We start from the raw sequence: 24,829 nt of genomic DNA, 5'->3' as shown, positions 1-24,829 counted from the left end.
ATGTTTATAGAGTCCATCATCTCATTTCCAGACATTCCATTCCTATACATGATCACCGTCAAAAGGTCAAGAACCAAGAAGTCAATAAGTTCCCAAGGATATCCTCAATATCACATCACTGCTCTAACAAGTGGTGAGCAAGAAGAAATTCAGTCGAGTCAAACACCCACACCCCATACACAGTTAAAAGAATTTCCTTCATTTTTTCCCTCTACTGATTCCAACAAAGAAATATGACGAGAAAAACTGGAGGGTTCTCACATATTTGAATAACAAGTGAAAATCTAAAAATATCTTCACTGTATGTTATTACCAACTGTATCACTGGGTTTTATAGTGACAGCCCTGTGCTATAATTTCTGAGAAAACCTCTACATAAAGCTCCATAAACCCAACCATTCCTGTAATGTATCGCCTTATCTAGCACACAATCATTTCAAACACAACTTTTCATGTTAGTATAATTTGTTCAAAAATGGTAATAAATACATCCATGAAGCCAGAGAAATCATTGCACAATCTATTGTAACTTGTTCTTACCAGTACTGACAGTTAATCCTAAACCTAAGATTCAATGTAAAAGAAAAATAAAATAGTCCAATATTACTTGGTTTAATTAAAGATATTCATTATACACATACCTTTTAATGGACAGACGCTCCCAATCAACATTATAAATAATCTGGGCCAACTGCAGAGTAATGTCTGTGAACAATTATCACAAAACTAAAACATGGATAGCTGTCAGTTGGTGGCAGAGTTCTTGCTTTCATAATAAATATAAAATCAATTTCCTGTTCTAGTTCCTATTCCAAGTTGAAAATGATATATCTGACTATGAATTCCAACTACCTTCATCCTTAGTGTTGTTTTTTTTTTTTTTGAAAGAAGTTGGGGGGGGGGGAGAAACTTATGACACCACCTAAGTCAATTCTTCTTCATTTGAGGACACTAATATAGTACAGGTTTCTACAGAACATCACATACAAGCTTTCCATTTCACTTATATACATATTTTTAAATGTAGTGATTCCCCCCCCCCCCCCATCAAATGCCAGTCAAGTTATTTCAGGAGTCCCTCTCAATAATTTCTCTATAAATTCCTACATGCAAGGCTTTGTATGTGTGAAAGCCTGTAGAAACCTTTTATTTAAAAAAAAATAATACTAATATGCAATTTCAAAAGCTTTTTGTTCCCATTTCAATCAAAAATAACTTCCTATGCTTTAAATGAAATTTTGCAAGTAATCATAGACTAATGAGGATTCATTGATTTAACTAGTTCAGGGAGTGTGAGAAGGGAATGAGAATTTAAAGGAAGCAAGTTATTTCATTTAGAAGAGCAGCGAATATGTAGGTACACTAAGTCCTCTTCACTGAGAAATGTAATCAGGACTTTTGTCTCAGGAGAGACTCTCATTGCCCTCTCTGTGTGCACATTCCTAACTCCCATTAACATTAACAGGAACCACACATGCACACCGAGGAGATGCCAGCCTTGGTAGTGAGTATGCACGGCAGCTGTGGTGACTAAATAATCCATATGGCTCTAAAGAGAAGTTATGGTTTACTGGGTCTAGAGTCAGAGCCACAGTGGTGGAATTCAGACACCAGAACCAAACCTCAATATAAATGTTTTATCCAAACTCTGTCCTATCTAACCACACCCTGGTAGCAGGGCAGAGTTTTGCAATTCTACTTCTAGCAACGGTTTATAACAGGTAAAAAAGTTCCATGTTGGAGGAAATCTTAAATTTTTCATAGGCCCAGAGAAGTTCTGTCTTTCTTGCAATCCACCATGCCAATCACAGTATTTATTCATGTGATCTCCCAACAAAATACACAAAATCACATAGTGGCTTTACAGACAGAAATATCGGAGGCCTGCCTTAAATCACCAAAGTCAGCAAAATCAGAATCAAGGACAAAACTCAACCCCCAAAATGAAAATCAAATAATGTGGTGATCTTACACAACAGATATATGCTGACATGTAAATGCTACAGGTGTGTGAAGTGCAGAGCATAACCACTTATGCTAACTGTTTCAGCTTTTAGGTATCGAAGCCATAGTCTTAATGCTCATTTAATATAGTTTCCCGAAGCCCAAATCAACTATTTATTCTTTCTTTCCCTCATAAAGGCAAGATTCTTGTGAAGTTCAGTTTAGTGAAGACTGCTGCACTAGCGCGCACACACGTTTACACTCTGAAAAGAAGTGATAACAGTTACTAGCCATGTTGCTGAAATTAGGCTTTAGAAAAAAGACTAGATGACACAAAATTCTTAGTATACTTTCATATAGAGAGAGTACAATAAACACTTCTTTGTATCTCCAATTAGGTCAATTAATATTCAGAAAAATTCTGTAACACCACATTTCAATAATCATAAGAGGGGAGAAAATACACTGATGTTCTAGAAGCTTCTCTAGACCTTTCAATCAATTTTATTTATATGCAAAACCAAGAGAAACTAAAAAAAAAAAAAAAAAAAACCCAAACCCCCACCCCCCCCCCCAAAAAAAAAAAAAACAAAGCTCCTCCTGATGCTAAAGCTCTCAATTTACTGACAGGCAAATGGCTTCATGCTGCCACTTAATCTCATTTCTTGCATAATGCCCTCTAATTAGCATATCAAAGTGAATTAATACTTCTAGGGCATTAGCAATGGGGAAATCTGCTCCAGGCTCACAATAGCAGTTAAGAGAGAGCCAAGAAATCCTCAAAAACACCACAAACCACTTTGCATTGCAAAACTGTTCAATTTATTTATCCTCTCTCTCTAAACACTTTTACCGCACACTGTTTTACTACTGTTCACCAAACAAAATGATAATTGCCAAAGTTACCAGCATCTGTAATGCCTGTTTAGAATCTTAATTTAGATTATGTTGCAGATAATTTCTATATGCAACCATTTGTTCTATTATAAATGTTAATATAGAGACAGTGGAAATGTTGACATTCTCAATTAGTTAATTTGAATTTGAAATAAAATTTTATGGGATTTTAAAATTTATGAATTTTTTTAATGTAAAAAGCCACCTGCTGGACTCTGATGCCTAAGAAATGTGCTTTGAAAACTGATGTATCACATAAAACAAAACAAACACACAAAAAAAATCATTTTGCCATAACATATGTTGAGTCTCCCAAATAATGGTTTAAACATCATGAGGAATCATCAGGCTTAAAAGGCTTACAATGTATACCAAGTCCTCATTAATATGATCACACAAAAAGGGTTAGTGTTCAAAATAGCGTAACGTTTTTAAAGCAAACTGAAGAAAAAAAAGAAGTACAAAACTTTTAACAATAATTTTTATCCATACTTAATTTTAATTGTTTTCAGTCCTAATCAGCTACTATCATATAGTCAGTCCAAAAAAAAAAAAAAAAATACTATACCAATTCAACTTAAAACGTTCTTTCACACCAATTTTTTGCTAGACATACACTCAAATTTAGTACCAAAGCAAACTACTGTTACCGTCAAAACTACAAACATATTATACTTATGGACTACGTCTACAAAAAAATAAAGAAGAGATTCTGGTTACTATTCTACCTACAACAGCAATAATTAGAATTAAGTTTGAAGATTATTGAAATTTGTTTTCTAACATGTTCTGTGTCTGATGGCACAAAAACGATAGTTTATTTTTTCAGTGACCTGTTCAAGCATTACTTATTCATTTATGTGCTAAGTATAACAACACTATCACCTAGCTGTGATAGCAATTTGTTTAATTAGTTTCTATAACTTTGTAAAAAAAATCTGAGAGCCAGGTCTGGAAAACTTCGGCCAACTTACACTACACAGTGATGTAAATTATTTACTCTCTTCATAGTTAAAGACTCAAATGGCCTATGAAGTAGGGCAATGCTTGAAAAGGTCAACATGGAAAGGGTGGTGTGCAAGCTTTGTTAGTCAGTTACTACCTAAATCATGCTGATCACACTGATAAATGGCTAAAACACAAGCCTGCTGAGAAAACAAATAAAACATTATTCTCACAGTGTCAATATTGAAATAATAAATACCTAAAGATGTCCACATGTACATGAATAGAGGAAAAAGAGTCTAAAATCTTTATTTAACTTGATGTGTTTGTGCTGACATTTTAAGTATTTATTCCGAATAGATACCTCAATGGTATGAGTATAAAATAAAGTGGTGACTGATTTAGGGTGTGGTTCATGAAATGTGGTTTCAATTCTTTATAACCATACTTCATATAACAGAACTTCATCCTGTACAATGCCACCATAAAGTATCAAAATATAAATAATCTAAATGAAATGTTAAACTTAAATCTGTCTTGTAAATAGCCTTTTACAAAATTTATAAATTGAAATCTAAAAATACAAATGAAATTAATTAAAAGGGAAAGAATCACAGCATGAAAGATGTACACAGTTACATTTTATGAGAGCCGATGAAACAATATGCTCTTTGGGGAAAATCAGGGCTTCCTTTGCCACCGTATTAATACACTTCTGATTAGGAATAAAATTATGTAAATTAATAAAGTAACACAGTAAAGTCCCAAGTAAAAGACCAAAACTACACAAATCTGTAATAAAATGAACTCTACTAAAACTAAGGCATGAAAGAATTACTTGTACAGATCAAGTTAGTATTGACAAGAAGGTTCAATATATTTTTATAGGGAAGAAGAAAAAAGAGTTGGAAGATATTCCCATATTTTGAAGATAATACAATACTTGATCATGAAGTTCTAAACCAGTATGGTAGTTGGATTTTTTTTCTAGGTTTTCTACGAATATATTGCATGTGTTCTCTTAAAAGGAAGAGAGAGGAAAAGTAAGTTAGAAAAACAACAGTTTTTACATCTTCCCTCAATACCTCCTTAAAAGCTATGGTGAGTTATACATACAAATCTATAAAAATAGATAAAATTCAATAAAAATATTCTTAAATTACTTTAAGGAAAGATTGGTGATAAAGTGATAATTAATGACATTTCTAAGATACACTGATTTTACATTTTTTTCCTGTTTAGTCATTTAATATTTCCAATGTAAACAAGACATAACGTGTCAAAAATTGATATGAAATTTAAAATGTTAACAGTCCATTAAAATTGGCTTCCAAATAATCCTAAAAGGGTGGGAGTTACAGAGAAAACAAGATTGGCCAAGTGTTGCTAACTGCTGAAAGTGGGCGATTAGTTCATGGGGGTTCGAGTTTCTCTTCTCTCTACACGTTTTTTATGTTTCCACTTGTCCATAATAAAAAGTTTTTTACAACTGGAAAATAAGTTCATTAAAATACAAGAATGAATCATGTATGGAACAGTGCATTTGCTTTTAAAAGTCTGGAACAAATAATGATAATTATATTGGAAATACTGCAAAAGTAACTTAAAAGAACATATGCAATATATACAATAACATTTATTCTCATATATAACAGTTTTACCTTTCCTATTAAATTTTCACTTCATGGAATATTTGGTTTTTATACATTGGGAATTAAAGAATTACAGGGCACTGTGCAATGAAAAATGAACACATTTTATACTGAATCATTAAAAAAAAAAGAAAACAGAAAAAAGAAGATTCCAATAAGTCTCGAAGCCTGTAGGGTCAGAATTAAATGGAGAGGTATTCACTGAGTTCACTGCTCTGTCCTTGAAACCTAGCCACACTGATAACACTAAAGATAAAAGGTTTAATCACATATATATCATATCCTAAAGGCATATAAAAACTCACATAACAAGCTACATTCTTAAATCCAGTTTTGATACCTAAAATTCTTATGACTCCTTCTGGGGGAGGAGGGTCCTTCAAAAGTAAAGCATTTTTAATAGTCATTTTCTTCTTCTCCTTAAACATAAAAAATACTTCAACCAGCCCAACCAGCCAAGCAGGCCTTTCTCTTCCCCTGCGGACACCTCCTGCAGTAGAGAAGTTCATTAAGTTTTATGATCTTCCCAAGTCAGTCCTGCTTATAAGCCTCACAAAGGCCACAAATCTGGCAAACCATCATGTATGCCATTAGACATTACTAGTAAATGAACGCTATTTAGGGTTTGTGGTGGCAATAAATCAGAGTTTGGTTGGCAGCTATCAACATAGAATATTTTAACCTACCATTTAGAAAGGAAAAGGTTGTGTTGTTTTTTTTTTTTTAGTACAATTTTTTTTTCACAGTATGCTTCAGTTACATACTAAAATGTTGCATTTTCATTAAAATTTCTTAAAAATACATTTCTTTCTCAAAAAGAACCATTTTGTTCATTTGAACTCTCATAATTAAAGGTTTGGGAAAGAAGGCAGATTTGTGAGGATGGAATATTTTCACAAAGAAAAGTACTTCAATAATCAAGATTAAGGTGGCCAAAAAGATGTGAGGGAATGCACCAAAAGAAGTATGTAGACGAGGAGACCTCAGAGCATCAGGAATATTTAAGAAGAGATAGATGGTAAAACATGGCTAAAAAGTAATTAAGAGGAAAATCTTAACATACATATATAACTATCTCGCTAGTTGCGTAGTTTAAAATAGACAAATATGTTGATTTTAAAGTCTATGACTTTTCAGTTGCTTTCAAAATGCATAAATATCACAATTCAACTAGTGATGACGTTTCTACCCCAAAATAATTGTATGATGAATTTTACAAAAGAATACATTTTCGAGAAAAAGCAAGCATCTCATAGTAAAAGTATACTTTCCCTACCTCTGAACAAGAAAATAATATAATTGTGGTAGATTACCCATTTATCTGTCAGAAAGGAAAAATACCTTTTCATATGTGGTAGGAGAGAAAAAAGATGTTTCCAACTAAATCCCTCATGTGCATCAGAACTGGCTGTGTTCACTGCCTGATCAGAAACCTCAAAACCTACTGGCAGATCTATAAATACATGGAATTTTTTCAAAGAAATGATTTTGTCTTATTTTAGGAGAAGCACAACTGAAATGACATTATCCACCGAAGTGACAGTTCCCCCCCACCTCCCCACCAGACAACCACCCCCTACCCCTCCATTATGCAGAATAGAGTCATCACATAATGTTCCGGTTTCTGTTACAAATGACTAGGTAAACTTTCTCCAGATTACACAGAATTAATCTCTGGATACTATATCATTAGATTAAATAAAATAATCTACAGAAAAAACATTATGCAATACACATATATTCTATAATGCTTATTTTATAAGTTCATGATGTTTCCAAAGCCTATCTGTGGGAACAGATGTGGGGAGGAAGGGGGGAGGCCTGAAATTTGCTGCCCTGCTTTCTTTGCTTTGGTAACACTAATGTCTACACAGATGTTTTATTTCAAATCAAGGATACTGGGTCCAGCGTCCCTGTCTCCTTCTAAGACTACTTTTGGAGGGTGAGGTGGAGCTATGGGTAGTAAGGGAGAAAGGAGAGGAGAGAAAGAGCTTCACCCCCATCAATCATTCGGTACTTAAATCCCAGCCCTCTCGAGCTTAGAGAGGCAGGCAGGAAGATGCCTCTGCCCAGACAGCCGCCTTTACTCTTTGTTGGCTGCTGGCTTTTTACAAAAGAGATAACGTGCAAACTTGAATATGCCGGCCAAAGCATAAAAAGAGGATCTAATTTACAAGTTATCACTGAAAGCCTCAGAAACAATTTTCAAAAGACAAAAATTTCCTTTGTCAGCTACCTCTTGCTTCTTAAATAGCAAGAGCACCACCAAAGCTCTCTCTGCCAGTAATCCCAGACTCTGAAAAGACTTGTTTCTTTTTCGTAACTCACCTTTGACATGAGGCTGACTATACTTTCCTTTCAGAATGGTGTAACTAAGTCTTGTGCAAATAAGCAACTAGAGGACTTATGCCTCCTAATTGAATTCTGCCTGCTGCTAAATGTCTAAACAAGAAAAGCAGTTTGCTGGGTTTGGTTCTCAAGCTGGCTAGGCCAAAACTTTAAAAAGGCAAAAAAAAAAAAAAAAAAAAAAAAATGATAAATACATACATACATACATACATACATACATACGTACACACAAATAACGAGAAGGGGGTGATAGGGGAAGAATATCAATCCCCTCTCCCTAGTAATATAATGCCCTGTGAGTTGAATCAATCTTAATATTCACAACATAGTCAATACCCCAGTGCTTAGCTGTCAGCAGAAACTGAAGTGGAGCCCTGATAGCAAGAAAATCCTTGGACATTAAGCAACATAATTTACTGAGAATTGTACACTTTCAGGCTTCTAAACTAAAAATCTTCAAGATTTAATGTTTGGTGTCTTATTTTATAGTCAGATAAAAATTATCTACCATTTTAAATCACATTGCTTGCTAAAAGATGGCTAAAAATCAACACATAGTAAAAGTTAGGAATTTAAAATGCCTGTGGTTTTCAAAATGTAAAATATACCTTAAAAGGTATCACTCAACATTTACAAACCATGAATGACTATGTGAATGAAAAGCAGGAAAACTATCTTTAAGGATCTCAATATTTTCTGTTACTTATGGTCTTAGCATATATTTTAAAAGGTGGCAAAAACCCATCATCGTCTGTTGATTACTTTTAGAATCAGAATAGCATTGCAGAGTGAAAAATCTGTTTAAAAGGAGGGCAACTCTCCTACCAACAAACAAGTATATTTTGTGTGCTATTATTTGTACACTTGATTTAAACACAATGACATTTAATCTTTTAAACAGCATCATTTGGATATTGCTATATCCTGAACTTTTAACTTTCTCTTCTTTGCCTGAAGTTAAAAAACAGCAACTTTATAATACCATATAGCCAACACAAACACACACACACACACACACACACCCCAACAGTAAAGCTTGTTTAATGCACTTATTTGCCATATACAGGGCAGATAATGCCAAATTGGAACTAAAACATCTAGATTAAATTTCCAATTCCATTTGAGTCACTACTACCACCTCAAGACTAAAATACCCTTAATTTTAAAAAGTCTAACAAGAAAATTAAATTGAAGTGAATTGCCAGAAATTTATTTAACGTGTTCTTGTAGTTTTTATTTCAGCACTTCTGCAAAACCTGTCTTCTCCTGCATTCCCTGCCTTGGACACTTCAAAAATTGTTTAATCTGCAACTGTGAACCTTTTTCTACTTTACAAAATATATTAAACATATTTACAGTGTAATGACTTCAAGCATAAAATTTAATGAAAGTACTAATAGATGTAATACATTGAACATGCCTAAACACATCATTACCCTTTCTGGGTCCTTAAAAGTAGCCTTCCCAACTAAAACACTAATTCAAACATCCTACTGGAGTCCGTTCAATTGAGTCTATTCTTCTATTTGTGGAGCTGAAGCTTAGGGCTGTCTAAGTAAAACAAAGTTCGGGCGATGCTTCTCCCGGGGACTCGGTCCCTGGCATCCAGTCTCCCGTTGCTCCTTTTAAAAACTGACACACAAACGAGGCGAAAGGAGCGGGAGAGGGCGGCTGGTGCTCTGGGCCCCCTCCCAGCCCGCAGCCAGGGGCGGCCGCCTGGGGACAGCGACCCAGCCCCGTCCGCATCTACACTTCATTTTATACCAGGAGCGGAATTGAGAAATCGACTCCAGATTTATTGCAGTTTTTTCTCAAGACCAGGAGGTGGGAAGCAGAGAATGATCAAAGATGGCGGTGCCCAAAAGCAGCAGCTCTCAACTGGAGAGTGGAAGGAGTAGCTCTGACCCCACCTCGGGGGTCTCCAGGCCCACTGTGGGGCGCAGCCTCTTACCTGTTTTCTCTTTGATCTCACACAGGACGCTGAAGAGCGCGGGTTTCATTCTGTGACAGTTCAGGGCATGTTTCCTAAAAAACAAATAGCAAAACACAAAGGTATTAGCATCACCTATGGAATAATATGGCGCCTTCCTTTAAGTTAGACCCAAGATTTAATTCCGGCCCTCGATTTTGGAAGGCTCCTTGGAACCACGGCAAGTCAACAGAAACTCAAGTTGACTAGTTAGCGACAGCCCGCAAGCTCCGGCGGCTAAAGCTCCAGCCCGAACGAGGCGCGACCCATCTGCCCGGCAGGCAGCAGCCTCGGCGACCGCAGGGCGCGAACCCGCGCGGGGAGCCTGGATACCCCGGCAGACGGCGGCGACCCGGGGGAGGGGACGGCGCGGCGGGGCTCCCGCGTCAGCCCTCCACAGGGGGAGCGGGCGCGGCGCGGGCGCCCGGCAGACTGCGGCCAGCGGGCGGTGACAGCTCGGCAAAGTTTGCGAGGCGGCCCTCCCTTCCCCGAGAACTTGGCCGCCCGCACCCGGACCCGCCAGGGAACCGCCCATCGCCCCGCGCCCGCCGGGCTGGGGCGGCCGCCCGCACAGCGAGGGCGTCCCGCGGCCAGTGGAGCCCTGCACCGCGACTCCCGGCCGGAGGAGAAAGTTGCACTTCCCGCAAGTGCGGCCCCGGGCCCTCTTGGGGCGGCGTGCACGGGGTCCAGGCGGGAGGTTTGAATCCGTGGGAGGGGGCCGGGCTGCCAGAGGGCCAGGCGAGGGAGGGCGAGAAAACCACAAAATCCGCGTGGCACCAAGTCCGTCCCAAGCCCCGAGAGCAACTTTGCCGACTCCCGCCCGCGTCGAGGGGTGAGGGCAAGTCCCCCCGAGGCCCGGGCTGGCGGGCGATTTGCGGAGAAAGTTCCCTGCCCGGGGCTGAGGCCCCTGCCCCGAGCGCCACCCCGGGCCGCGACTCGGCCGCGGGCCCGGCTCCCGCACACACACAAAAGATGCTTAATGAGACGACACCAACTTTGCTTGCGCCTCGTCCAAGCTCTGGTCGGTGATGGTCATGATCTGGTGGAGGATGTCGCCGATGTCCTGCTTCCTGCCGTCGCCGTCCGCCCCTTCGTGGCCGTGCGGGGGAGGCGGCAGGGCCATGCCCCCCTGCACCGAGTGGCCGGCCAGGTTCACCCCGGCCAGAGTCTGCAGCATCCTGGATTGATCGTCCATCCCGCCGCGCGCGGGCGGGAGCGGGCGGCGGCGGCGGCTGAGGCGAAGGCTGAGGCGGCGGCGGCGGCGGCGGCGGCGGCGGCGGCGACGAGGGAGGAGAAGAAAAGAGGGGGAGGGGGAGGGGGAGGCGGCCGCGCGCTCCCCGCCCGCGCGGGGAGGGGGCGGCCCGGCCGGCGGGGCCCGCGGCTGAGGCGGTGCGGACGGGCGCCCGGCTCCGGCTTCCGCCCCCGCCGAAGCTCAGGAGAAGCGCCGGGCGGAAGCGCCGGGCTCCGCGGCGGTGGCGGAGGCGGAGGCAGCGGCGCCCGCTGCCCTCACGCGGCCGCCGCGCCGCCTCCTCGCCGCCGCGCGCCCCGCCGGGCGGCCCCGCGCAACTTGCTCCTCAGCGCCGGCCGAGTTGCCGGGACGCCCGCCGCCCCCCGCGCCAGCCTGCGCACTCCCCTCCCTCGGCCGCCGCCGCCGCCGCCGCCTCGGCCGGGCGGGATCCGAGCCCCGGCGGCCCCGGGGGAGGGAGCGGCGGCGGCAGGCGGCGGCGGAGGAGGAGGAGGCCGGCGGGCGGGCCGAGAAGAGCGAAGGGGGCGGAGGAGGAAAGTTTGGGAGCAGGCGGGCCGGCGCAGCGGGGCGCGGAGCCCGATGGAGGGCCCCGGCGGGCCGCGCGCCGGGCGGACAGCAGATTGATGGGGCGGGAGAAGTCGCCGCCGCCACTGCCGGAGCCGCGCACCCTGCCAGCAGCCGCCGCGGACCGGGCTCGAAGGCCGTTCGGCTGAGGGATTGACAGGCTGCCAGTGCCACTCACTCACTGCGGCCCCGGCGCCCGGGGGGAGGGGCGGGGGCGAGAGGGAGGGCGGGGAGCGCTCCGCACGCTCCGCCCCCGAGGGCGGCGCGCGCGCTCATTGGGCTCTGCGCCTCCCGCCGCCGCCGCTGGTGCCGCCCCCGAATTACGGCCCGCCCCTCTGGCCTCTGATCCCCAGCGCCCGAGAGCGCGGCACTGTGTCCTCACGCCTGGATGCGTCCTCCGCCCGCGGGTCTGGGCTCCCCCCACCCGGCCTGCAAACGCTGTACCCACACCCCAGCTCCTGATCCCTAGTGTTAGCAGGCATGAGTGCGAAGAGTTGTGCACGGGACACGGGGCAACTCGTTCCAAAGCCACCCATGTGCTTCCCGGCAGCTCCGCGAGCTTCACGCCTTGGACAGCGCCTGGTACACTTTCCCGCTCTTCCCGTCGGGAGGTGGTACCCTCAGGGTTCCGGCCGCCAGTCCCAGGCCAATCGCATTACGCTAGGAACCGAACGGGGCGGGACAGAGGCAAGAAAGAGCTGTCGCAATTGGAGCGTTCGAAATGTCCTGGGCAGAGGCGGGGAAGCTGCGGATGGTGGCCCCGCCCCCCCCCCCCCCCCGCGATCACCATAGTAACAGAGAGGGCGCTGCTCCGAGTTGGGCCCGCGCTCCGGCCTTGGGCTGTTCCTCAAGAGGTGACCAGGTAAGGTGGTGGCCTGTTGTCCCGCATGCTTGATGTCTGCTTTGAGCGGATCCGAATGCCATACACTCTCTTGAAAGGGGAGCAAATGAAAATATGTCAGAGGGAACTGTCTCGGGGAGGAGGGAAAGGGCCTGACATCCAGGACCAATTCAAGCCTTACAACACTTCACATACTCTGCAATTCTTGGTAATCCAGGGATTATTCCTTTGGCAGAGTTTGCTTTCAGCTGCCTCCAGATGGACCAAAGCTGCAAAAACGAGCTCTTTATTACAAAGATATGTTTACTTAAGGATAGACTAGATTTCACTCATCAACTTACCCCATCACCATGAGTCCTTTAATGGTGGGGTTCCCAGCCACAGATTTGCATATCCATAACGCCTTTGCTTCCATTGTTCTCTGTCTACAAATAGCTAAAACCGCACATTATTTAGGGATCTAGATTTCAGCCGCTTGTGGACGCTTGAGCTTTCTTGTAACCTGATTTCCCAAAAGGCTTCAACATGTTTTCTCCATTTGAGTTTCGCGGAGCTCATCGTAAATGGGTTCTTTGGTTAGGTGTTTCTGAAAAGTCTTGTTCATTCCCCAAACTCAGTAAGCTGTCTTATCTGAAACCAAAAATAGGGGTATGAGATATGAAAAATGGCTCTTACTCTGCAGGGTTTAATGTAGGACAAGCAGTTCTTTACATGCCAGATGGATTCTTGGAATGAAGCAGGCTACTCGGTTCCAGGTTCTTTCCTTCATATGTTGTGTGTACTTTTAAATACTCCCCACTGCAAAGCTAATAGCTAACCTTATAGTTAGGCAAGCTAAAATCTTTACAAACTGCACAGCTGCTGGAGAGGGAGTTCCAAATAATCCACTCTGCTTACTTACTTCCAAAGAAGCCCCCTCATGTTCATTAATATTCTCTGCTCTTCTATAGCCCATTCATATGTCAAGTTTCTGATTCTTCTTTCAAGCCCCCATTATGGGTTACTCATAGACATCATTGATTGGGCTTTCTCTTTATTCTTCACTTGTTTTTCAAAGCTGTCACCAAATCCTTATGCATTTTTTGCATAAAGGAACAAGAGCAAGCAGCCAATCTTTCGTTAATTTTCCAATGCTGAAGATGTAAAACCACAGAATTCTGTCTGAAAGATGCCTTAACTTCTAAATTCCTTCCAGTTCTAAAATTCATTGATCCTGTGACTCACTATCAGGCCACCTTCCTGCCCTTCTTCTAGGCTCATAATCTTGACTAATCAGTCATGAGGATGAAGCTAATTAGCAATGGGGATTTATGGTTATTTCTAGCCCACTCCAAACAGTGAGTTATGTAAGCAAAGCAACATATATAAAAATGTAAATAAAATTAAAGAAACACTTAAGCAAATAAAGGCAATTGGGAACTATGGGCTATGTAAACAAACTGGAACATAAAAACATAAATTAGAATTAAGAAAACAGTTAAGCAAATGCCAGCAATTAGGAATAAAACAACTTGTTAAATGTCTAGCCCCCGAAGCTATTTTATGGCACACACCTCTAAACCCATGGTCATTCAGTGATGTGGAAATTTGATATCATAATTCTGCATTAAGTGCTTGGATTAGATTGACCTTCTGCTTGGGAGACTTCTTTCTCTTTTTGTTACTGTCAGTATGGGTTGCAGTAAAAGCTACAGGGTCCTAGCAAGGATTCCCTCATAGGTTCATTGACAATCACCATTGATTTAAATTGTAAATTCTTTTAGATTAATTTCCAAGCCCCAATAAACGGTGTCAATTAATTGCACATGTTCCAAGATCTTTTGTGCCTTTGCCAGTTTCTCGTGTAGGATGTTGCCTTGTCTCCGCTCAGCAATCTGAGTCACGTGGTTTGGTGCCTTCACAGATAATAGAATAGAGAACCTCCCTAAGTACCTGAATCCATCTTTGCTCTTTCTAAGGCAGTGATTATTAAAAAGTCAAGGGAAATGTAATTTACTTTTGGTGAGTGTACATTCATGTAAAGTTAACAGTGACAAAATGGTGAAAACCAAGTAGGGGCTCTCACATATCCATCCTTCCCCATAGGTTTATATTAACATCACCATTGCCTCTGTCATCAATATAGTGATCATCACAGCAGATGCCATTATTGAGCACTCTCTCAGGGCGGGACACTATGCTCTGTGTTCCCCTTATTTCATCTTATTTCAGGCTCACAACAGCCTTATCCAGGTAAGGTTATTATTAAATAAGGAAACAGAATGAGAGAGGGTAAGGAACTTACACAATACCACAAAGCCAGTAAGTGCTGGACCTTGAATTCAAATCTTGATCTGTGTGGCTGCAAAGCCCACCCTATGAAACACTGTGGGAAAAGAAAAGTCATTTAATTAAGATTACTAAGTAAAAATCACAAGGCCTTGACAGGTGAACTGTAAATCAATGAAAATAATAATCAGTACCTAATAAAAAGAGAATGAACAACTCTGTTAGAAGAATCTGGATATCTTGGCAATGGAGAAGGGAAATGAAGACCAAAGCTCAGGCAGGCCATTCTTCCTGGCCATCTAGGACCCTGCCTTTTTCCCTGCCTTTCCTGCCATGCCTGCCTTCACTGATCTTCATCCGCTCTAACCTCTCAGAACATATTGCCTGACGTATGTAATTTATTACCATACTCAATAGTCCTGTGTTGTTTGCTCTCAATTCACCTGTTAGTTTTCTCATCTGGTTCATAAATATGTTTGGGCAAAGAATTTTGAGGTGTGACTATAACATGATTGATTTGACTTAAAACAAAACAAAACTTGGACATCTAAGAAAGATTAAACTTTTCCAAATTGTTGCTTTGGAGAAACTGACTAGATATTTACTTTCCAACACATCGTTGCTCCATCTCTCTAGAAATGACTCTTTTTTCTTTTATTTTGAGGGAGAAAGGGTACAAGTGGGGGAGAGACGGGGGGGGGGGCGGGTAGAGAGAATCCCAAGCAGGCTCTGCACTGTCAGCACAGATCCTGAAGTGGGGCTTGAAACCACGAACTATGAGATTGTGACCCGAGCTGAGGTCAGATGCCCAACTGACTGGGCCACCCAGGCGCCCCTAGAAACGACTCTTCAGAAGTGGTCTTTACAGTTGCTAGCAAATGTGACATGTGACAAATCATCACCTTCTGTGGATGTATTTGAGCAACCAAAGAGTCAGTGGGATAATAGTGCACCATTCTGCCATGAGGTCCTTAAAAGAGAATATCTACTGAAATACATAATTTCTGCAAAGTTTAGCAGAAAGCACCATTTCTTTGTCCTTCCATCTCTCATAGCACCTAGTATAATACAGTCTCATACACGGTAGGCACTTGGACCTGACACTGTCTGTTGCTCACCCACATTTTTCCATGCTGATAGAACTGTGATTTTTTCCAATAGCAATGTGTTCAGTCTCAGTTATGGTCTAAATCAACTATGAACATCCTGTCCCCTGCCTTCTGTGTCTGTCAAGGCACAAGGATGATGGGATGACTTTCCTGATAAAAAATAAGGGACGGACATGGCTCTTCTCTCCTTCCTTGCCTCTTTCCACTTTTGAATGTGGTTCTCGTTCTGGAGCAGTGGTGGCAGCCATCTTGTCACAATGAGGTGACAACATGAGGATAAAGATCAACAGAGTTTAGTGGTTTGTCTCTGTCTTCTCCCTCCTCCGAACCCATAATCCCAGTCTAATCGTGAGAAAAGCCCTAAACAAATTTCAGCCTAGGGATATTCTATAAAATAACTGACCAGTACTCCAAACTGTCAAGGTCACCAAAAACAAAGAATATCTGATAAACCCTCATAACCAAGAGGAGTCTGAGGAGCTATGACAACTAAATGTAAAGTGGTCTCCTGGATTGGATTCTGGAACAGAAGAAGGGCATTAGGTAACAACTAAGGAAATCTGAATAAGCTATAGACATAAGTTAATAATAATGTATCACTATTGGTCCATTAATTGTAACAAATGTTCCATATTAACATAAGATGTTAATAATAGGGAAACAGGGTGGGAGGTATTAGAAAACTCTGTACTACTCAATTCTCTGTAAATATTCCAAAATAAAGCATTTATTAAAAACAAAAATAAACATGGCAAGTGGGGCAGAAAGACAGGAAAAGCCTAGGTGCCTCCAGGCATTGTTGACTATCTGAACAAAACCAGTAATTGCTTACTCCCAGATTCCTAGTTATGTGAGAAAATTTAATTCCTATTTTTAAGTTCCTATTGGTCTGGGTTTTTTGCTTCTTGCAGCAAAGCTGATCTAGCACTATAATTACATAAAGAAATGATGGATGGAAGAATAACCTAGCAAAGTGCCTGGTATATAGTAGAAGCTCCTACAGGTAGAGAGATGTTATATAATAATAATAATTATTATTATTATTATTATTATTATTATTATTATAGCCTTATCTTTGTCCTGGATTCCTAGGAGGTGACTTCTAAAACCTTTGCAATTAAAAAAAAAATTTTTTTTTAATGTTTATTTTTGAGAGAGAGAGAGAGACAGAGTGCAAGCAGGGGAGGAGCAGAGAGAGAGACACACACAGAATCAGAAGCAGGCTCCAGGCTCTGAGCTGTCAGCACAGAGCCCAACGTAGGGCTCGAACTCACCAGCCATGAGATCATGACCTGAGCCGAAGTGGGATGTTCAAGCAACTGAGCCACCCAGGCGCCCTAAACCTTTGCAATTTCTTAAGTGAGAGGAGTGTCTCTTTTTTTCATGAGCCCCTTGGATCATACCTGAGTTTATGCTAACAAAAAGACTCAGGATAGGGACTGATCACCAGAAAGACCAACCACGTAATCAGAGGGTTGGGGCTCTGAGCCACTTCATTCTCCCAGGATGACAAGGGAGTTGAAGATTGAGTTCATTCATGTGGGCAATGAACCAACCAATCATGCCTTTGTAATAAAGCCCTAATAAAAACTCGGGACACCAAAGCTCAGTGGATCTTCCTGGTTGGGGAACACACTGATATACCAGAAAAATGATGTGCTCTGACAACCCGGGGAGAGAGCACGGAAGCTCTGTGTTCAGGTCCCTCTTAGACCGTGACCTATGTGTCTCTTCATTTGACTGGTTCTGATTTATAGCCTTTATAATGAAACTGTAATCATAAGTGTAGTGCTTTTCAGAGTTCTGTGTCATTTAGTAAATTATTGAACCTTAAAGGGTCATGGGAATACCCAAGTTTGTAGCCAGTTGATTAGAAGTGCAGGTAGACTGGGGAACCTTGAACTTTGGCTGGCATCTAAGTGAAGGCAGTCTTATTGGGCTCTGTATTAATTATCTTTTGCTGTGTAATAAATTACCCCAAAACTTGTTGGCTTAAAACAACAAACATTTATTATCTTAGAGTTTCTGTGTGTTAGGAATTTGGAGTAGCTTAACTGGGTGCCACTGGCTTAAGGTCTCTCAGGAGACTGCAGTGAAGGTGACAGCTGGGGCTGCAGTCACCTCAAGGCTCATCAGGGGGAGGGCCCACTTCTCAGCTCACTCATCTGGCTGTCGCCAGGCCTCAGGTGCCCAATGGCTATTGGCCAGAGATATCTGTTCCTTGACCCATGGGCCTCTCTGGAACACAGCTCACAACCTAGCAGCCAGCTCTGAAAAGGGTGAGAAAGCCAGAGAGCAAGAGAGAGCAAGCAAGATGGAGGTCAGTCTTTTTGTAACATAATCTCCTCAGTGACATTCTAGCACTTTGGCTGTGTTCTCTCTTAGAAAAAAGTTATTAGGTCCAACCCACACTCCAGGGGAGAGGATTATACAGAACATGCATATCAGGAGATAAGGGTCACTGGGAGCTATTATGGGCTGAATATTTACACACACCCCCAAATTCAGATCTTGAAGCCATAACCTTCATTGTGATAGCATTAGGAGGTATAACTTTAGGGGACTCAGTAGGTTCAGATGAGATCTTGAAGACAGAGACCCCATGATGGGATTAGTGCTCTTATGAAAGGAGGAAGAGATACCAGAACTTCCTCTCTCTGCCTTGTCAGGATATAGTGAGGATATAGGATATAGGATATTGTCAGTCATCTGCAAGGGAAGAAGGCCCTCACCAGAGCCTGACCATTGGGGCACCCTGATCTCAGACTTCCTAGGCCCCAGCACTGTGAGAAGTAGATGTCTGTTGTTTAAACCACTCAGTCTGTGGTATTTTGTTATAGCAGCCCAATGTAAGATATGCATCTTTTTTTTTTCTTTTTTTTTGGTCGAGATGCCTGTATTGATCCCGGGACCTCATACAGGCAAAGATGGACATCATCCTGAAGGTAGCCCAACACATCTTCCAAATTTAATTCTCAGTGACAAATCTAATCATGGCATGATCGTTGCCCTCTTTCTTTCACTTATATTCCATGGGATCTACCTTTGCAATGTGCTTCTTGGCCAGGCCTTCAAGGTCCTCCATAAACTATCCTAGTTCTATCTCTCCAGCCTTATGTCCCACTATTCTTTTTCATACATTCCATGTTGTAATCACCCCTATTGCCTCACACTTTCTGGCCTCGTGCCATTTGGTGCTGCTATTCCCTTCAACGGGAATGCACGCCCAAATCTTACCAATCTTCAAAAATGCTGTTCAACTTCTTTCACATACAATGTCTCTATGGATGCTCAAAATAGCTCAAAAATTTTAAGACAAGTAATATGAACCCTACTTTATAGATCAGATTCAGAAAATAACAGCTGCTTACACTTACTGAGCACTTAGTTTGTGGCAGCCCTGTACTAACGGTTTCCCATACCTCATTGAGTTAAACCTTCATGACAACACTGTGAGTTGGGCATTAACGTCCCATTCATAGTTGGAGAAACCGAGACCTAAAAATGTCACATAACTTGACCAAGTTCACATGGCGGGTTAATGAACTACAATTCAAACAAGTCGTCTCGCTCAGCATCCTGGTAAATAACCCCCAGGCTTCACTGCCTTTGGAGTGGTTATGTCACTTGTCCAAGGTCATACATTATTAAGTGACAGTGGAATTGGAACTGGAGACTTCTGACCCTTTCCACCATATATGTTGCTTCCCCGGTTTAGTGTCACCTCGAGAGTCTTTTACAAGTCCTGAAAGGAAGGAAGTGCCTCATTTTTGAGTCCCCAGTATCACTTGGGTTCTTATAAATGTTACCTTTTTTTTTTAATTGTGGTAAAATATACATAACTTATCATTTTAACCACTTTTAAGTGTCCAGCTCAGGGACATTAAGCACATTCACACTGATATGCAACCATTACCACCATTCTTCTTAAGAACTTTTTTCATCTTCCCAAACTGAAACCCTGTCCCCATTAAATACCAACTCCCCATTTCCTCTTTCCCCCAGCCCCTGGAGATCACCATGCTATTTTCTGTCTCTGTGAATTCGATAGCTCTGGATGCCTCATATAAGTGGAATCGTACAGCATTTGTCATTTTGTGTCTGGCTTATTTCACTTAGCATCATGTCATCAAGTTTCCCCCATGTTCTAGCATGTATCAGAATCCTTTTCCTTTATGAGGCTGAGTAATATTTCATCATATGTGTGTATCATATTTTGTTTATTCATTCATCCATCGATGGACATTTGGGCTGCTTCCACATTTTAGCAATTGTGAATAATGCTGCTGTGAACACAGGTATCCATGCATTTGAATTGTATCTTAAATACTCTGTTCCCTGAAGAAAAGATCTTTTGACATTCAACACCTGAACAACACTTCATATATAATTGATACTTAGAAAATATTTTGTCCAATAAATGAATAAATAGGGTATCAAAAAATCACTATCTTGAAACAAGGAATTTGCTTGTATTTGAAATGTGCTAAAAACTTCAGAGAAGATCCAAATAGTTTCTGAAGAGTGTGCCTAGAGAGATTTTTTTTGCAACTGGCACATAAATCCAGAGTTTCATTTCTTAAAAACAAGTGGTCCCACAGTATATTTCTTTTTCTCTCTCTAGCTTCTTGTCAGCACTAGGTTCATCTCCTAGTCCTGTTTCTTTTCTAGGCCTACAATAAAACTGATTTAAAGTAAAAGTTTCTTTAAGAATTATGCTCCAATATGCTGATCTGAAAATAAATTTTCCGAAATTATTATTTTTTTTTTTACCCATAAGGGGGCCATCAAAGATTTCTTGGTGATATTATTTCCTAAGAACTTATACACAGGTTATAAACTTGCTTCTGTCAGGAGCGACTCAATGATACTCTTGATTATCATCCATTTTGAATTTCTAGGTCAGATTTTAATGCAGAAACAATTAAAATGGACTCATAAGGCCTTTTCTTTTATTATTATGGGTAATAACTTTGTGTTACCGGGGAAAGTACTGGTCAAGTGCATCTTTAAGATTTTATTTTTTAGAAACAAACTTGTGGATTATGTTCCCTATCATGGTCTTCCTACTATGTTACTGCTCATTAGTACAATAAGGTGGAAAGAGGAAAGGAGGTGAAACAAATAAATGATGCTTCACAAAACCATAAGATACAAGCAGAGAGGTTAGGTATTTGCTAAGATGAAATTTTATAATCCTTGGGAATTTTGGACAACTGTGATTTTTCATGGCAGTAAAAATCATGTTTTAGGTAGTTGCCCAGCATCAGATCCCACTTTCTTTTGAACTTCACACCTACCCCAATGAGTCTCCAAACCCACATTTCCTGCCCCAGGGCCCAACCCTCCTAGCCTTAGCTTATTGGACCAGGGATGAGCACTTGCCTAGAGCTAAACCAATCCACTTCTCTTCTGGGGATTTCCACTTGCACCTGGAAGACCCTGACTTGTTTGCTGGCAACTTGAACTGGGGACTTGTAACCTCCAGACCTCTGGGTCAGTCATGTTTAGTCAACTGCACAGGGAGAAGTAGAGAAAGCCACTTGTAAACAGAACATTTGGGGAAAGAAGAAAGGGTGTGGCCTGGAATGGGGTGGGGGTTTGGGAGGCGGTGGGCAGGGAGCTGGACAGCTCCCAAGGTTCTGAAGGCTTTCCAATTTCTGGTTCCTATGGTGTTTGAGAGTCATTCAAGAGCCCCAGTCTTGACTGGGCCACTACAACCAGCAGATGGTTTAATTTTGAATCACATACGTATCTGCGTCAGGAGTTAGGGAAGAGGGTTAAGTCCAAGGTTGAAGCTGGGTGGTATCTGATCAGGGAGATCCTCAGGAATCTGGCTGGAAGAACTAGAGAAAAGCAGAGGCAGAGACACTGAGGGGAACTGGAGATTTGAGGAAAGGGGGATGAGTTCAGTTGTGCAAATGGAGCCTATGGAGACTGCAGAATGACCAGGGGTGATGTGCAGTGGGTGCTTGTGATTCCAAAGCTCAGGAGAGTGGTCTGAACCAGAAGGAGAGGTTTAGGAATTATTAACATCTCAATGGTATTAGCAGTCATGACAGTTAATGAGATCACACAGGGAGATTGTGAACAGTGAGACAAATGAGGGTCTGTGACAGAGCACCAATAATTTAGGGACAGATGGAGAACAAAGGAGCCAAATAGGACACTTGCGGTGGAAGAGAGACTAGGAAAGCATGGCAGCACAGAAACTAAGAGTGTTTTAAGGAGAGAGAGGTCAATAGATCAACTGAGTTAAGGTCTATGCGGTGTCCACTGGATTTAATGATATGAGCATTGGTGCCCTAGTGAGACTGTCTTAGTGGAGTTGGGGGGTGTGGTAGAAGCTTGATGGAGTCAACAGAGGAATGGAAGGTAGGAGATCTGCAGATGTGGGGAAGTGGGTGATTAATAGACAACTCTTTGGAGAAATTCAGCTGTCAAACAGAGGAGAGAAAGGGCAGGAGCTGGAGGGTGAGGTGGGGTTGGAGACTTTTAGGGCATCTGAAAGAGATTGAAAAATGTTACAATGCCCCACGGGTAGGAGCTTGCGGTACAAAAAACAGAGAGGTGAACCCCAACAAATAAAGCTCTGAGAAAGTAGAGATGCTGGGGTTCATGGCCAGGGTGATGCTGCCCTTGGTAACGATTCCTAAGGGAAAGAGGGGAAGAAAGCAGGAGGGAGCAGAGGGGGAGTCTGAGCTTCAGTGTAGCACTAATGACAGTCTCCGAGGACCCCCTGGGAACATCAGTGGCCCTGCAGAGTTGTCCCAAGTTGAAGCAAGAGGCACGGGCCTTTATGTTCGGCACTCACCAGTCATAGGATTCCAGCTTCCCTGCCAGGGAAGGGCATGACCTTGAGAGAGGTGGTTTTTCACAGGTGAGGCAATTCCTAAAGGGGCCTGACAGAAGAAGACCACCTCTAGATGGCACTCGCCACAACCAGGGCAAAAAAACCCTTCAGTGAAGAGGGATAGGATTGGGGGAGTATGACAATTCCTCTCTTTTACCAAAAATATAAAGTTTAAGCTCCTTGACCCCATGTTCAACTCCCTCTATTGTCTGGCCTCTGCCCACCACTCCAGGCTTCTCATCCACCTTATAGTACAGCCCTACTCCTCACTTTGATCCCTCTGTGCCATGATTCTGATTTCTCCGGGTCTTCCTTCAGAATCCGTCTCAGATGTCATTTTCATGGGAATGCTTCCCTGATTCTCCCAGATAAAAGTAAATATCTTCCTTCACTCTCCTACCTTGTGTATATTTCTCTCTCTCTGTTTTGCACTTAATTACCCCGTGTTGTCAGTTATCCCTTTCCCTGATTAGGCTATGAGCTCTCTGAGTGCAGGGACACTATGTGAATGATCTCAGTCTCCCCAGCCCCACATGCTGGGCATAGAGGAGGAACTGAGTTACCATTAGCTAAATGAATATGTGAATTAATTTATGAATAGATGAATGAATTAATGAGCTGGCAGAATTTGGGCTTAGTGGGCACTAATCTGGAGGCCAGGGCCAGGGAGGGTCACTAGCCATCTAAACAATAATGCCCAATGGGCATGGTGAGCCCTAGTCTAACCCATCTTGAGTTGACAGCCAAGAGGTCTTCCCTGGTAGGTGCGAGCAGTAGGATTTCTGGATAAAACAATGATCCACAAAAGGAAGCAGCATTTTTGTTCTGAGAAGGAAGGAGAAGGAGGGTTGGAAAAGGATAGTGAGATGTTCTGTCTCAATGGAAATAAGGCTTCAGCTATTGGCCATGAGTACAAAGATAGGTTATGGCCACAGAACCCTGGAGTAGTGTGGGCTGGCAGTGTGGGGCCCAGGTAAGAGCCTTGGAATAGGGTGTAATCCAGTACCAGTGGGTTTGGGAAAGGGAGGTGGCAGCAGGAGGACAAGTAGGTCTAGGACTCCCCAGGCACACTGCATGCTGGGCTCAGGAAGACAAATCCTAGGTTCATCAGATCCTGTTGGGTGTGGGGCTGGGTACTAATGAACCTGCTTGGGGTGGGGTCATTTCATGGTCTGGAAGGTTCTTCCTTCTCTACTTCCCTCCGCAAATAATTGTTTTCTTCAAGTATTTTCTCATTTAACTACCTTTAACACTGATTTTATTTTTTATTTAATAAACACTGATAAGAGAACCAACCATGTGCCAGGCACTGTTCTTACTAACAAATATTAATGGATTTGATGTTTACAACAGCATTGTGAGGTCGATAGGTACTTTTATCCTGTTTTACAGTTGAGGAAATGAAAATCCAGGGATTGAGGTTACATAGCTAGCAGTTAAATGATTGTTTGCATTTTACACAGCATAGGGGTTTATTCATTCATTCACCGAGTAGTTACTGATAGCTTCCCTTGGAAGAGGCCCTGTGCTAGGCTGTATGATACAGTGCCAAATAAGCCGGGGGAAGTCCCAGCCTTCAAGATGCTCACAGTTTGGGTCTTGCATTCCATTCTGGTAAGGCTTGGTGATTGCAGATTCTTCATGGAGGCTTCCTGCTTATCTGTCTAGAAATTCTTTGTCTTTAAGCCACCTGAAAGATAGAGATGTTACTCTCAAGCCCTCTGATCTGCTTCTCTGGCAAATACCTGGCTTGTTTCTACCCAGCTGGTTCTATATGAAGAAAGCACAACCCCAACTCTAGAAGTGAGTGGAATACGTGGTTTCCAGCCATATCTTCTTGGCTTTGTCCATACTGTCTCCTTCACTTGGAATGTGATCTCCAACAATTCATCCTTGCCAACCAACTTTGACAATAGCAGCTCTGAAGAGAGCTTTTTGACTGTCTCTAGCCCTACTATGACAACGCATTCAGTATATGCTTACTGAGGACACTCTCTTAATTCTCACATCGACATTAATTCTCACAACAATTCTGTGAGAAAGAGCTTAGCATCTCCATATTATACATAAGAAAAACAAAGCTCAACAAAATGAAAGAACTTGCCCAAGGTCCCCTACCTAATAAGCAGCAGAGCTGGGATTTGAACCCATATCTGTCTGATTCTGAAGACCAAGCTGTGTTTTTTTCTTTT

At 42.5% G+C, this 24,829-nt stretch overlaps 1 protein-coding gene across 3 annotated transcripts in view; it reads right to left on the bottom strand.

Annotated features, from left to right (window-relative positions):
- PBX3 (PBX homeobox 3) overlaps positions 1–11,037 on the bottom strand; it is a 219,033-nt gene extending 207,996 nt beyond the window's left edge. Inside the window, exons 1-2 of one of the 3 annotated variants that reach the window (XM_019421138.2) lie at positions 10,752–11,037; positions 9,739–9,812 (exon numbers count right to left, since the gene is read on the bottom strand). In XM_019421138.2, the coding sequence (XP_019276683.1) occupies positions 9,739–9,812; positions 10,752–10,951 (274 nt within the window). In that variant the 5' untranslated portion in view covers positions 10,952–11,037. Of the gene's footprint in view, positions 1–9,738; positions 9,813–10,089; positions 10,190–10,751 lie in introns of those variants that run through there. The other 2 variants (XM_019421141.2, XM_019421140.2) reach the window with 2 other exon arrangements.
- Between the last annotated feature and the right edge of the window lie 13,792 nt (positions 11,038–24,829).

The sequence above is a fragment of the Panthera pardus genome, unplaced genomic scaffold, assembly GCF_024362965.1.
Source record: "Panthera pardus isolate Hobbes unplaced genomic scaffold, ASM2436296v1 HiC_scaffold_20, whole genome shotgun sequence".
NCBI classification, from domain to species: Eukaryota; Metazoa; Chordata; class Mammalia; order Carnivora; family Felidae; genus Panthera; species Panthera pardus.
This window is presented reverse-complemented; position numbering and strand designations above follow the sequence as displayed.